Raw genomic sequence first — 16,170 nt, forward strand, 5'->3', positions numbered from 1 at the left:
GTTTAACCACAGCAAGGATAAACCCCTGGGGCAGCGAAGCTGCTGTCAGGCATGCTGACCAGGACCACGAGCACCTGTACTGGGCAGAAACCCACGGTAAGGGGAAAGGTTGGCGGAGCAGAGAGGCTCTGGAGCAGCTGCTCCTCACAAACTCAGAAGATACCACAGTATCTTCAGTGAGGTTGCACTTTGGCTAACTCCCACAGGAATAAACATGCTCCAGCCACAGCTGGAGGTACTTGAGTCTTCAGTCAATGAGAGCCCACATTTGGCTCTGTACTCACCCCTACATCCTTAAGGTTCTTTGCACACCTCTGCAGGGCTGAGCTGATATCTGGCACGGCACTCGCCAGAAGACATTTTGCAGCAGCCAGGGTCAAAGCTCACATCCCTACAGACGGTACAGAGTTTCCCTGTGACAGCTTATGCCTAACAATTCAAACTCCATAGACAGCCACCACCTGAGAGACAGAGCAGAAACCACCCGACCACAGTACTCTGGGGTCTGCACAGCAAGTTCCCTTTGGGTTTGCAAACAACCTTTAGACAATTAGGCTGCAATCTGCATGCTCCCAAACAAGGATTTGCATTAAAAATCGGATCCAGAGTGCCAAGGAGCAGAAAATCCCTTGCAAGTGTTCGGCACTTGCATCGCTTGACAGGGTGATTAACACACACACCCTTGACAACATCTGGAGACCTCGGAGGAGGCAAACAACACTGAGAGTCAGAGGAGATTTAGCTGCATAAACATCAACCATTCCTCAAAAAATAAGAGAGATAAAACAAAACTTGAAGTTGCGTGCTCATCGCAACCACACTGGCTATGAGAAGAAAAGGGCTTTAGATTCAAAACTGTCGTGAAAACGCTAGCATCTTCTGCATGATGCCTCTTCTCTATTAGTATGAACAGAATATGAATGGCTTTCACTCTGAACAGAATCTTAGTGTCCAAATCTGACTGTGCAGAAACACTGGAACTGTTTTGGTTTTCTTTTCCTTTGGGCAAACTTAAAAAATAAATAATCTTGGAAAAGGAATGTACTTATTTATTTTCTTTATTTTGCTCAAGCACTCAGATGGCTTTGAAAGGCTTTAGTAGCTAAGACTTTCCCCAAGACACCAGAAAAAATGTGCAAGAAGTGCAATTGAAATGCAAATTGAAGACCTGCCTGGAGCTACTTTTGCTTTGCTTTTGCATAAAATGGTCAGAATTCAGAGCCCAGATAGGCTTGTGGCCTCTCCCTATATATTATATATAATCTCAGTGAATAATGTATGTTTAATTTCTGCACAGGAGAAAACTGAGATAAAATGAGATAACAGAGTTGGAAATGGTGAAATCTCCCAGTTCTGCTATTTTCCATCGGTCAGGTTAAAGGCTGACTCTATTGTACAAACACCATCTGTTCTTAAGATTTAAACTAATATTCATAATATGACATCTCAGACACTTCCAACCAACCTCAGAAAAATGCAGACTCTGCACCAGCCCCTTGGCTCAGGTCCACGGAGACAATGGCTGCATATGGGCACTGCATTGATGGATTATTAATGATACCCATCTCACAAATACACTTTGAGTGATGAGTATCTGTCATGTTGTGATATCCTTTGTTGAGAGGGGTTTATTTTCCTGCCTCTTAAACCATTCACAGGTTCGTCTGCTACCAACTACATAAACCAACCTCTGAATTTAATATTAATAATACAGTTGTATCCCGATGATATGCATGGATGCAGTTGCCAGTATAATTTCAGTAAGGCTCAGCCCATGAGGACTCCCCCAGATCTCTTAGTGACCTGACAGGTATCCCCACAGCTGAACACTGCTAAGGGGATTCTGGTGCTACGCCAAGGTGGCGATTAGGTTTCTCAGTCTACATTTAGCAGTTATGTGATATAGTGCTACTGTCTTCTACATGCAGTATAAATTTTGCTCTTAATATAATGCAAGCTGCACATCTAAAATGATATTAAATGCTTCTGTGATTTGAGAGATCCACTTCAGCAGTGAGTATAATAACTACGCTTACACTTGTAAACCTATATAGTTAATGAACCAGGGATGTTTCATTTTAAAAAGACACCACTCTCCTTACTGCTAATATAAACATGCCCTGTGTAGAAGTATAATTAATATAATTAGTACTGCCTGTGCTAAGTGCACAGCAGTTGAATGATGAGCCCATCAGTGAGTCAAGGGATAAGGTGAAATCCTATCAGTACTCCTCTGCCCTATTCGCTGACAGCTTGCAGCAGAGAATGGCAGATAATTGATGATGTCTCTGTCCCCAGGGAAATAAAAGTCCCCTCTCTCATCTCTCCTTTCAGTCTGGAAATGGGGAAACAGCTGAGCCTGAGCTAATGAGTGGGGAAGGGACAATCACTTCCAGAGGGCTGCCCTCTCTTCATCACTCTCAGCACAGACCTCTACCTCCCACAGAGCCAAAATATTTGATAAACAGTGTGGACTTTGATTCAAGCTAAGAAGGGAAATTCAGGCAGAAACATATTTCATAAATCTAATCTAACTTTTGCACATTTTTTTTTTCTTTGCTTCTTCCCCATGACCAGTTTGGAGATGGTATTTTTTGCTCACCACAAGATGAGGAGAAGTTGGTTTTGTTAGACATGTGCTCACAACCATGTAAAGCTGCAATAGAGAGTGGTGATAGTGCCCTTGATTCCTCCTGTTCTCTCCTGGTAGCAGCTACAGGTATGGCTCCAGGTCTAGAATTTGCTGTAAGGGGTCAGGGAGCTGTCTGCAGCTGAGGCTTCGAGGACACTCCAGGATTTCATAAAATCGCTGATTAAATGGGAATGTGGGGTAGGACTGAGTGACAAAGCATCCTTGATAATCCTTTCTTTCCTATATTATTTTCTTGTGTTCAAGGTCTGTTCTGGATCTAAGGGGAGGTAATCCTTACTGTGAGATGGTTTGTATGCTGATTCTTTTGTTGATCTATGATGGTCTGCAGGCTGTCTGTTAAAAATTAAGAGATAATTATTAAGTTAAGGTGAGCTCAGGGGGTCCACTAACTAATGTGAGTGGATGGCTACAAAAGTCAACTGATTCTGTTTGGCGTGCTAGGAACATTTCTTACCTGCAAACCTGGGGTATGTCTGACAAATTAGCTGATGTCTTTGTGACTAATGAAAGAAAAGAACATTTTCCTCTCTCATCTATGCCAAGGTCTGTATTCTGCTTACTGGGCTGGCTGGCCAACAAAGGCAAAAAAAACCTCTTAAATGCAATGAGATGACATTTAGGACCATGCATCTCTCCAAAAGACAATCACAATTAGGGAAGGAACTGTTATGCCCTAGAAGTCATGTTCTCCTCCCAAACAGCCAATTCTTTCTGCTTTGCATTCATAAGCCCAAAGAGCACAATGCAATTCTAAACTTACACAGGCTCAGTTCAGTGCCAAGCTCATTCTGTGCACCTTCAGCTCATGCTGCTTGCTTTTGTAGCCTAAAGTCTAGTAATTTTTAATATTTATTTTCCAACTTCTTCCCTCTGATTTAGCTGAATCACTTTGGCAATACAAGGCCAGGATGGCCAGTAGCCCAAGTAACCACCTGGAATGTAAGATTTCCATGTTACCTAAGCTCCTAGAAGGTACAGTGGTATGTATCTCAGATGAGAAAGTAGACATCTTTTGGGTTTTTTTAATATAAAAACTTGACAGTGATAATGTGGGTAAGAGTGCTCAGGAGCATTATAAAAAACTTTCACAAGAAACTTAATTATTGCACAAGAGTTTTTATACTTTCAAGACAAAAGCTTGTAGGCATGAGTGAGTAGGCTCATAATTTCTGTATATGTCAGGAAGATTTCTGTTGGCTGGGGGTCTCCTGGAAGCACCTGTAGAAAGGTGCCTCCTGTTGGTCATTCGGTTACACAAATTACAACCTTCATGGCACATTTTATGCTCCCCGTGATTGGGCTGCTCCTCCCTTTTGCAGGGCAGCATTTGCTAGAGCTGTACAGACGTGTGAGCTCCATCTGAAGAACTATTCTTGGTTGCCAGAATAAAATCATGTGCATTTGTTCCACTGAAGTCCAAGGCTTAGAGATATTCCTAAAGAGTAGCATATGGCTACACTGACAAGCACACTTCCCAAGCCTACATCAGCCGGTGAAAGGCCAGCGGATCCATGAGCTTCAGACGTTAATTTTAGCGTACAGAAAGAGCCATGTGAGCTTACCTGCATGGCTGCGGAGAGCAGTGCTGCACAGAGAAGGAGCTGCAGCTCAGATGGAGCCCTCCTCCTTCAGACAAAGCATGTGGGAGCACATGGGACACTCTTGGCTAGGCATCAAAGCCATTGGTAGCCACAGCACAGGAAGGGAAACTTCTGCCCCATCTCTTGCAGCAACAAGAATCCTAGCTTAGCCCAGCTTAGCTCATCCTGTTCTCGCTGAGGTGGGCTCTTCCCCATCATGGACATTCTCAGCACTGATTTTCCAGCAGGATGTCACTGGAGGCTTGAGTGCATTTCTCCCTGACAGCTTTATGTCCATCAGGGACACCTACAATGATTCTTTTATTACCTGCATTTCAATAACGTCAATTTGGGTGGATTCAGTTTCTACGAAGAACAAAGAAATGTTTATGCAACCGATGCATCTTTTATAGCTCTTTACTTTTTCATGCAGAAATCCCTGCAAGTATTACCTGTTCCTAATAAATGAAAATGTAGTATTTCAGTACCAAATTTCAGCTTTTGTTTCAAATATCATCAAGTCTTAGGAAAAAGATTAATAGCAAGGCTAGTATGGTCTCATTTCTGTAAGAACATTTTAAATGCTGCATGTAAAGGCATTTTCAATTCAAATGCTACAGTATTTGTTAGCTCATCACTAGACACCCTGAGAAATACAGAAATACAAATTGTCTGCCATCTGGAACAGCCCGTGTTGTTTGTTCTGCTCCTCCTACCCAAACTAGATGATGCACATAAACCAAAAAGCAATAGTAACTGTAAGAATAAAGGTAACAATCCAGGTCAAAGCAAAATGGTAAAGCAGATATGGCTGTAAATGCATAGAACCCAATAGCTGATGCTCCCACTGCAATATAGCATCATAAATTCAGTAAGTCATCTCTCACACCAGTCTAGGTACCAAAGCCAGTGTGAGAACTCTTCATTTCATTTTATTTTTGTTGTAAAACATGCCTTTGACTCTAATTCTCATCACCTCGCCAGAACACAGAAATAAGGATTGGCAGTGGCTAAGGTGAAAGCAGCACCCTTCTTGTCTCATACCACAGTTAGCTTCCTTCTTCCCCTTTTTGCAGCTATTCCTTCACCAGAGCTCTCAGTGCAATGGCCCCGTTTCTCGGTTTTTGTTGCCAGGGAGCCCCTGCTTAACCTCCCCTCAGAGAAAGACCTACGCTGCACCTTCCCTCTGGTACGGCTGAAAACCTAAGGAGAGGGAAATGCAAATGAGTTATTTCACTGTAATAAACCCAAGGAAAATATACTTGATCCTAAATGGCTCCACACACAACAGATGGGTTCGTGGCAGCTGACCTCCTTTTTTTTTTTTCAGTTCCAACATTTATTTCACACTGGTGGCTGGGGTGAGCATGCGCAGGAACCCACATGGAGCCCCCCCTACTCTTGCTCCCTATAGCATCAGGGCAATCATATTCAGCTGGCATTAGCATAAATAAGCACAATTTGGTCTGTAACTGTACTTATGAGCGTGGCTGAGGGATCAGAATCTGACCACCTAATTACATTTGACATTCATTTATCTCAAAGCCAGCCCAGTATGCAGAATTATGTTTGATTAGAAGTCAGCTCCAATTCTCCTCATCACTGATAATTCTTTATGTCAACGTAGGATTTAATTAAAAACGAAGTCCCATTGCCATTCAAGTGCTAGCAAATAATCTACAGAAAAAGCACTTCTGAAACCCATCTGAGAACAATCCTCATACTTCAAATTCACCTTGCACAAAATCCCTAACAAGCGGTTCAGCGCGAATGGCCTGAGCACACAACCACTGTTGTTCTGGCAGAGCTGCGCAGTAATAAAGGTGCAAGTCTTTGGGCAGCTCCATTATCTATCCCTGCATCAGGAGATAAACTGCTAGGAGCAATCTTGTGAGCAGTAGTAGAACTAGCAGGATGCAAACCAGGTTGTGGGAATTCCTCCATCTAGAAGCAGCCTGGCCACTTCTCTACCTCCTTTAGCATATGCCTGTTTGACCACAGATGTTGGGTGGAACTTTAATTTCTTAGCTCAGACCAAAAAAGCGACCAACTTACTGCCTATTTTGGCAAGCATTGGCATTAAGGGAGGCCTAGGAACTAATGAGCGCTGTGGGTAGGTCTCCCTTGACCCTTGCTGACCAACAATAACACCTGGGCAAGCCCAGGAGTAACATCTGAGCACAAGTGGGGTAAGACAGCCCTGATGTCAATAGATGCAACCCCAGTGGGAGTCCTTTAGCAAAATCCATGATGAATCTGAGCAGTGACCTAAATTTGCACATCAAGTGTAAGCAGCACAGAGTGGCTTCACTTTCTCAGACTGTGCAAGGAATGGATATAAAAATCTTCCCTGTGACAGGGGAAAAAAGCAATGGCCAGCAAAGTTGTCCTTGAGAGTGATTTCTTTAATTACTTTGCACCAATATTTTTGCTGCTTACAACCCTCATTTAATGCAGATGGTAGAAGCATGGGCAAGGACAGCAAGCTGAGCATACCATTTCTTTGCAACTGCAGGAAAGTAAATGCATCAAGTAAACACATGCAGGATGGTTTAGGTAACCAGTGAGCTGCTCTAGAGATTATTTGTTTTGCCTCAGCCAAGACAGACAAACTAGCTGTTCTCGGTACCCACTCCAGGTACGCTCTAATATAAGCATGAGTGAGCTAAATTAAACAAGTAAGACAGGCTTTTCATCCCTGAAAGGAAAGTAAAACATCATTGTTGTCAAATCCTTTCAGCCACTAATGAGATACAAACGCTTTGCTGCTCCTCTTTAAATACATGGGATTAGGGTGACTTAAAGCTCCGTGGATGTTTATATGATTGTCCTGTTTCCAGGAGTGTTGTAACGGCACACTGCTCACTAAAGTACTGTTGAGGATACACCGTTACGTGTCCTAGGATGAAGATCTTTAAAGCTGGATATTCTTCTCCCAGGCATGAGCATTGTAGAAGATTTATGTCATCTTTTTGACACCTTACAAGCGTGGCCACTTAAAGGGCACTGCCATAAAAGTCCTGTGTTTCTTCATTTACATTTGGCTATAGCATCTGTCTGAAGCTCTCTTCCAGTACATCAAGTAGTTGAACACTGTCCATGCACAACCAAGAATGGCTGTCTGCTCTGATGCAACTCACTTGTCTCTTGGCTTCAGTTCATTTTCAAGTTCAAAACTTCAGTCTTCTTACATATATGACTTTTGGAAAATTTATTTAAAGTTATGGCAGAGTTTACTATTCTCTTGGCTACAGTATTTTAAGCTTTAAAACCTCTTGAAGGCACAGGATACAAGAGCACATATCTAATACCGTGAAACAGCCTAAAGTTCTCCCAAAACACCACCAATTTCTCTGGTCAGAATCATTAAAGGATCTGTAAGAAGCATCTGAAAGAGGATAAAGGGGTAAGGTTCTATGCTAGGGTCCCCCTCTTGGAAAAAGTTTGTGTCAGTGACACTGGTGCTGGAAAAAGAAGACTGATGATTAACGGGGCAGCTGAGGAAAACAAAAAAGGTGATTGCTACATGCAGACTGACAGAAGACACAGCTATCCTAACCCTGTCCCACACAGTTATCATATAGCATGCAACCCCAAAAAGAGCAGAACAGCTTTAGACACACAAGTGTTTACAGGAACCACTTGAAAAAATATCTAGAATGTTAAGGAGAACTGCTCTCCTTGCCACCACTTTCTGAAACCACATTTCATTTCAACACTTATCAAGATGACTCAACAATGTGCAGTTGGAGCCCAGAAAGCCAGCAATATTCTGTGCTGCATCAAGAGCAACGTGGGCAGCAGGGTGAGGGACACTGCTGCCCCTCTGCTCTGGTGAAACCCCACGTCAAATACTGCGTCCATGTCTGGGGCCCTCAGCACAGGAAAGTCAGAGACAAGCTGGAGTGAGTCCTGAGGAGGGCCGCAGAGATGATCAGAGGGATGGAGCACCTCTCCTACAGAGACAGGCTGAGAGAGATGGGGTTATTCAAATGGAGAAGAAAAGGCTCCAGAGAGACTGGACTGTAGCCTTTCAGTACCTGAAGAGGGCTTGTAAGAAAGGTGAGGTCAAACTCAGCAGGCCCTGTAGTAACAGGATAAGGGGCAATCTTTTATAACTAAAAGATATAAGTTTAGACTAGATATAAGGAAGAAATTATTTACCATGAGGGTGTTGAAACACTGGAACATGTACAACAGAGCAGCTGCAGATGAAGTTGACTTGAACTGTACTTTGAGCAAACTCAGTCTACTGGAAGGTGCCCATGATGGGGGCAGGATTGGAACTAGATGCCCCTTAAAGGTCCCTTCCAACACCAACCATTCTACAACTCTGAGTTTCTCAGTACAGAAGAGCTGTTCTCTCTTGACTCTGAAATGGCTTTCTGCTCCTTGGGGCAAAGGAGGTTACGCTCAACAGTCACTGGCACAGTTCTGGTTTGGGCCAGACTGGGCTTTCTTATACAGCTACTGTGCATATTTTGGGAAACATGGACCAAGGACCATTCCCAAAGCAGTCTTGATGTACTTTCCTCCTTCAAAGGGCAGAGGAGTTTAATGCCATAGATACAGGCTGGTCTGTACCTGCTGCTGTTCCTGCCCCAAAACATTCACAAATGCCTGTAGTTTACTGTCACAGACAAAGGCAATGCAAACCTGATGAAACCCTTAAATCCACAGCAGGTAGATCTAGTCAGGGTTAATTGGTAAATTTAATTTGTAGTGGACATTAAAAAAAAAAAATCCTGAGTTTAAAATGCCATATGCTTCAGCTATGCTGTAGGATTAGTTACCATTTGAGTTTTCTAGACACAGAGACATTACAGATAAACCGAGCATGAACCAAAAAGATCTGACAGTACTTTTTGCCACTGAACTACAAGGTAATTATCTTGTGTAACTTTTCATTGCACAAATTAAGGCAGTGCATCTTGGCACATCCCTGCTTTTCCACAGTATGCCATTTAAAAGAGAGCCCTACTGGGGCCATTGCAGGCTAATGACAGGCTTTTAGGAATGACCCCATAGCCTGTCCTCTGCTGCCCTTCCTTTCTTCTTTCCTTCTTGGTTGATTTCTGCTTTTTCCAATTCACATCATATTAACAAGACTATCATTAAGGATATAGGAAAAGGAAGATATCACAGCTTTTCATGAGGATAGGAAACTATTTTACCCGTTTGCCAATGGAGGCAATCGTCTTCCACAGCTTGTGGCAGCATGACATGCCCACAAGAAATAGCGTGCCTGGAGGAACACCGCATACAGGGTTCCGTTTGAGACAGGAGCTGTTACACTGGATCCACTGCTGCCACCTTCTCTACTAGAAAGGAAGATTATTTTCTTTTTAAGGGTAGAGCTAGGAGAGAATGGGAAAAAAGGAACCTTTTGCTGGATAACTGCATACAAAAAGGCATCTAACCTCCAGGGAACTTCTGTTTTCAGCGTAGGGCATGGAAAGCAAATGTATTGAAAGCCCTTCTAGTCCAGCGCCAGTATGATGGAAAAAGGCTTTGTGGTGCAGCTGTCATCAGGGGAGATGATGACAACATCCCCCTCTGATTTCAAAGAAAGCAAAACCTTGGTTTACGCAGGCAGAATTTTAAGCTGATAATTCTCTGGCCTCAGCTGAGTCTTAGCATTTTTAATATAGCTTTGGTTTGGTTTTGTGCAGCACAGATGACTTACCGCAGTGAGCAACTCCAGCCCCTGGCTTTATTAATCTGAACATCTAATAAACTAAACATTCTTCTCTGTTTATTTTAGCAAAGATCTCTTGTGATATACAAGATTTTGTGTATATCTAAGTAGATGTGGCCTGCAAGTGTCACACTGAATTCAAGAAAAAGTCTCACGGATCAAAGAGCACCTCACAGCCAACTGGTTCCAATGCCACCAGCACCTCTTTGTGAAAACCCATGTCCTTCTCTGAACTAACAGAACACTGTTTCGTGGATGTACAGAACGAGACAAGGAAAGGGCAGTCAGTCATGCAGGGCAACACATTATACACTTAATTGAGCATTAGCAACTGCATTGTCACCCACTGACGTGCCTGTATGGTTGGGAAAGTGCACAGGGATAGCTGTTGCTGCCATGACCCAGCAATGCTTGCAGGGGTGACCAGAGAAAAACGTGTGTCCACACCCAAGGAGACTCACTGGCCAAGGACTACTAATTTCACAAAGCTGTAACATACACCACTACTTCTGTACCACAGTAAAAAAGTTTGAAACCCAAACATTTTAAAATTAAGTACTAACAGAGGATGTTAAGCTGCTTAATTATGGAAAAGGCATTTTCCTTCATGTTTTACAACAAGAAAATGCCTATCAGACTGAACACAGAGCTACACTGTCTGACCTACCTGCCTGCAACTGTATCACAGGCCCATGTCACCATCCCAACCCCAAGCACAAGCCCTGATCCTCAAGGCTTCTAAGGCATCCTCAAGGGTTATGCTTGCTACAAGCAAAAAATTTTTTCCTCTGTTCAGTCAGAGGAAAAAACTCTTGTTTTTTCCTCAGGTTCAGTCTTCTAGCAGATACAAGACAAATCTGACAATGAAGAAAGACATCACAGAGTCACAAATCAAGCAATTATCACTATTCAGACAGCAAGATGCTAATTTGGGGAAAGAGAAGGGAAACTCTGGTGTAAAACCTTGCATGGTCTGTTGAAACACAAACCTCCTGCCACTATTTGCAGATGCTTATTTGCCTGTCTCCTACATATTTCACTGAAAAGGAGCTCCTTCCTTTGGTCAGCTCAAATAGATATGTCTAAATAGTAAAAGATAAGGTTGGTCTAGACTGGTGTTTTGTAGAGGCAAAGGCACAAGCTAAAACCAGAACCTCAGTGATGACTAGATAGATTTTCTCTCTTGCAACTGCTTTTTGGAGTTAATGGATGACTAGAAGTTTTCCTGTTGAGGCTTTTCAGCCTCATCTATGACAAATCTCTGGATGTTGCAGCTAGGCTAGATGAGGTTTTTGAATTAAGAGGAGAAAAAAAAAAAAAAAAAAAAAGGTTGATTTCAGAAGGGATTATTTGAACAGTTCTGGTGTTGCTGAAAGGTTACCAGCAGGCTGCACAACCTGGAAAGCAATAGCTGGTGCTGCAGCTAATCAGGCTGTTTGAGGGCTGGGAGAGAGGGGAAGCTGTGAGCAGTGGGACAGCAGTAATGAGGTGGTTGGCTCTGCCAGCCAAGGTCAGCTTACTGGAGGCATCAGAGACCAGAGAGTTTCTGATGCTCTAAAAGGGCTGGAAGATAAAATGTATTATTGTGACTACTTCATGTGTTGCGCTGGTTCCAGGGAACTGTCAGCTTCAATTTGTTCCTCCTATTGAAAGGAAAAAAGATGTTCGCATACTCCTGTGCTAATCCATCATTTCTTTTGTGCTGGTCGGGAAGTAAAAATTACAGGATACCCTTGCAACATAAAAAGACATAAGAAAAAGATAACTTTAGGGGGAAAAAAGGCCAGTTACTTCTTGGGTCATGCTTTGAGGACTCATTTCTTGAGGCCACTGGGCCTATATGCAAAGAATAAGGCAAGGTCTGTACTTGTGGCTACCAAAAAGAAATTCAAGTACACCATGAATCTGCCCTTCTCCACATCTACCAAATCCTATGGGGCAGCATGTGCTGGAATTGTTGTTTTTGATCATGGCTTGGTTCCTGGAGCCTTGCTGCAGCTCCCTAATTAATCTGGATGGGACTGGGGAGGGGGAATCTTCTTTCTTCCAAACAGCACCAGACCCAGCAGCAAAAACTTCAAAGCTAAGAGCTGAAGAGCAAATATTCAAGGGATTTAATCCAAATCCCCTGGATGCAGACTTGTAGTGGTAGGAGAAGGGCTAATGGTTTTAAACTATAAGAGGGCAGATTTAAGCTAGACATGAGAATATTTTTTTACCCTGAGGGTGGTGAAACACTGGCACAGGTTGCCCAGAGATGTGGTAGATGCCCCATCTGGAAACATTTAAGGTCAGGTTGGACAGGTCTCTGAGGAACCTAATCTAGTTGAAGATGACCCTGCTCATTGCAGGGGGGTTGGACTAGATGGGCTTTAAAGGTCCCTCCCAACTTAAGCCATTCTATGATTTTGTGAAGGCTGAGGTAAAACTGGTGCCCACTTGCTGTAAAACAAGAGCTGAAGATTGTCTGTCCCTAGGCTGCCAGATGGGGATAACACCAGCTCCCAGAGAAGATTACCTGGTACCCACTGCTTCCTTTGCCCCTGAAATACCTGCCTGGAGGTATTTCAGTTGCCAGAGCACCAGCTTTATGGGAAGGGAAGGGACAGGACAGGATTCCACACAGCCCATGTGGGTGCAGATAAGTGAGAGCATGAGCAGCATTTGCACTGAGGAGCAGAAATAAAGCTGCAGAACAGCTGTGGACAAGAAAATGCAGTTTCTGCTTTGATTTGGGGTATGTAGGGAAGGACAGTCATGGAGCTCAAACTGAGCTGACTGCCCAGCCTTAGCTAAGCCACTCCTGACATTAGGCAGAGAGATATAATATCATCCAGTTTATTGCATCCAGGGCTGGCTTCCACTGCCGATCTCCTTCCAGCTCTCCCATGGGGAGCTGGCAAAGCCCATCCTGCCACTCCTCCTCCAGCCCTGGCTCCCCTGCACACAGACCGCCCTTCTGCCTTTGCTCTGGTGTAACTGAACTGTCCCAAAGACAGCACTGGAAACAAAGATGTTGGCAACTTCTGTTCTCACTGACTCTCTCATATGTTTAAAGTGCAGCCATCATGGTTTGTAAAGTCTCCCAGGGCAAAATTGCTTCTGCTCTCGAAAGACTTCACATTTGACTTTAAATTCCAAGTGGGCAGTTGTTTCTGTCTGCCTCCTAAAAGGGCAAGCACATAGTGGAGTCAGTGCAACAATCTGTGCAAAACTAATGGAGGAAAAAAAACCATAAAAAATCAGTGTGTGTTCTTCCTGATTAATTTTGAAAATCTCTTACTAAGAAACTTCTTTAGCAAACTCCCTTTCAGAAAATCAGCAGGCACTGTAAGCTGAACTAACAAAACAATGACCTCCAAGATCCTGCTAAGTGAGAAAATAACCTTTTTATTTTTCCCCCACCCATTTTGTTAATAGAGTCATCCAGGAACCACACAGCTTGAAAATGGTGTGACAGGCTCCTATCTGATACTAATTCAGATCCCAGCCCTCTCTAACAAGCCCGTGCCAGGAGTGTGTGTTCAGGCATTGCTGTCCTCACTTCCTTCCCAGTCTGCTTTCAGCCGATGCTCTGTGCAGGCTGAATGGCCACAGACACAAGCTGTCTATCTCCCTGCTGCTCGCAGCCTAGCTTGCCTGATGAAAACTACCCCAGTTAAGTGCGTTGTCTGGGAGCAGCTTGTCACTGCCACATGTATAGCATCAGGAAAAAAAAAGTGTCAAACCAGCCATCCCTTTTTTGGAAAAAGCCAATGCTGCCTTTAGTTCTCTCTCCCACTTCTCCCAGCTGGAAAGCAAGGCGGCTTCCCCGGACCTTTTCCAGCAGTGCATTTTGTGTGGAAGTTACCTTTCTGCCTGTTTGGGTTTAAAACTATCAAAGAGCAGAAGGTAACCCTGCATGCCATGTAAACATGCCACTGTGAGCTCTGAGGCTATGCTTTGTACCACTCTTTGCCCAAGTGTTTGTTCTGTGATACAGGTGAATAAAATGGTCATGTGCCTTGAAAGCACAAGGGAGGAAAAGCACCTTTTCACTTACAGGCACTCCTTCACATACCACACACTTCTCCACTTACACATTCCCAAGCATTCAAGAAATATTAATTCTGCTGCAGAAAAACCTTTAAGGTATAACTGTACTCTTACTCTAGAGAAAAGTAGCAACATGACAAAGCTAAGTGCTGTTCCTTATGCAGGATCCTGGAAAGAAATTCAACATGGTGCTTCTTAAACAAAACAAAGAAAACCCCCCAAAGCCCACATTTTGTCAAGGAAATGCTGCTTGGAGGCCAAAAGTTAAACCAGCATCAGGTTATGGATGCTGGGATTGTAAAATTCACATTGCACAAGTGCTTACCTGCACTTGCAAGCAGCACAGACACCATCTTAAGTGACTGTCCTAATCTTCAGTTACCAGCTTAGAAAACGCTGGATTTATAGGAAAAAAAAAAAAAAAAAAACCCAAAAACTTTTCTTCTTTAGACTCCCACTGTGCAATATATATACCCACCCACACACATTTAAACGCAGAACAATCTGTCATACTTGCCCATTATGGTTATAAAGCAGGGCTCCAAACCCATCCCAGTGGATACCTTTCTGAGTCTGGCCACAAAAAACACATCACGTTGTGTCTCTTCCCACTGTGTGAAGATCTCCAGGACAGCCAGGCAACCAGCACAGGACTCTTTCAGGAAATACACCTTCCCTCTGTCTCCTTCCTTAAGATCTCTGTTTGGGTATGCTCCTGCTTTTGTTTATGCAGGAGAGGGATACTTGTGAAACCTAATTAACCACTGGAGAAGATGATGTTTCTGTTTGGGAGCGTGTTCCCTGCCCCGAGCTCCAGCTGCGTGACAGCAGCTCAAACACGGTAATTAAAATGAGCGTGGCTGAATGCAGGGCCAGATTAATGAATGCTGAAATTACACTGGGAATACACTCAGCTCTTCCTAGAGAGATGGATGAAAGGGCGCAAAGGCAGCATGGCCACAAGCACACAGTTTCCAGAAAGCTTTTTGAAACTTTGAATGAGAGACAGCAAAATGCTCGGCTAACACAGCAATATAAAGACCAGTCACAGGATTAGGGTGACCTTTTGTATCCAGGGCATTCAAAGGTAAACCGAAGAGCAATGCTAGTGTGTAATGTGCTTGCATCAGTCCTTGGGAACGAGCCAGAGGACTGGAAAGGGAACTTAAGAGGGTCTAAGCTCTCCTCTAACCAGTAATGCCATAAAAGCCCACTGGAAATAGAAAGACAAGACCTAAGGAAACGCCGAGAGTTTTTTATGGAAACAAGGCTAAGCACTTCCACGCTCCGTGAGAAAACACTAAGCCAGCTACATGGCCCTCAGCGAACACCCACGTTCAAGATTTTCTTCACAGTAACAACCCAAAACCATGCCCGGGACGCCCCAAAAGAGCTCCTTTGCCCTCCTCAAAACCTTGCCGCCGGCGGATGAGCGGGGTCGGGACCGGCTCCTGGGAGCGCGGCTCTGCAGCCCCGGAGCCGGGCTCGGCCACGTCCCCGCCGGGCAGCGCCCCTTCCTTCCCCCGCGGGCTCGGGCCCCGCACCCGGGCAGCCCGGCCGGGTACCTGTTGCTGCCGGCGGCGCTGCCGCGGCTCACAGCCCGCTCCGGGACGCCGCTCGCCCGCCGCCGCCCAGCGCTCCTCGGGCACCGCGGGGCCCCATCGCGGGCGGCAGCGCCCGCAGCTGGAAAACTCACAGACAGCGAAGAATAGTTTTTAAAAGAGGATAAAATTAAAGTTTTGGGAGGAATTAAAAAAAAAAAAAAGAAACCAAAACGAAAAAGGAGGAGAATCGAGGGCAGCTCGTCTCCCGTCGCCGCACACCGCCGCTCTGGCAGCCGGCGGAGCCGCTGCCGGCTTTTCCTTGCGGAGCGGCGGGAGGGAGGCGGAGGCGGGGGCGGAGGCGGTGCTGCCGCCGCCCTCCCCCAGCCCGCGGACAGTGCGGGGGTGCGGAGCCCCCCGGGCTCGGCCCCGCGGGATGCGGCGGAGCCGGCGCTGCCGGTGCCCCCGTACCTTTTTGGGAGAGGCGGCGGTGCGGCTCCTCCGTTTTTTCATTCGATGCGTCTGGCCCCGCAGGCCGTTTGTCCCAAAGACGGAACATCCGCGAAATCCCTGTGACCCTTCTCGCCTGGAATGGGGCAGGGAGCGGGCAGCCGCCGCTTGCCTTCCCCGGGGCCAATGGACCACCCGCTGCAGCCTCCGCTG

At 44.9% G+C, this 16,170-nt stretch overlaps 1 protein-coding gene across 5 annotated transcripts in view; it reads right to left on the reverse strand.

Annotated features, from left to right (window-relative positions):
• RIPOR2 (RHO family interacting cell polarization regulator 2) overlaps nt 1-16,170 on the reverse strand; it is a 68,931-nt gene that overhangs the window by 36,156 nt on the left and 16,605 nt on the right. The window contains exon 1 of one of the 5 annotated variants that reach the window (XM_040055889.2): nt 15,979-16,145. The exons of 2 other annotated variants lie outside the window; for them this stretch is intronic. In XM_040055889.2, coding sequence (XP_039911823.1) covers nt 15,979-16,066 — 88 coding nt within the window. In that variant the 5' untranslated portion in view covers nt 16,067-16,145. Of the gene's footprint in view, nt 1-284; nt 303-15,531; nt 15,611-15,978; nt 16,146-16,170 lie in introns of those variants that run through there. 2 more of the 5 variants (XM_040055904.2, XM_040055915.2) reach the window with 2 other exon arrangements.

Source organism: Hirundo rustica, chromosome 1 (assembly GCF_015227805.2).
Source record: "Hirundo rustica isolate bHirRus1 chromosome 1, bHirRus1.pri.v3, whole genome shotgun sequence".
Taxonomy (NCBI): Eukaryota; Metazoa; Chordata; class Aves; order Passeriformes; family Hirundinidae; genus Hirundo; species Hirundo rustica.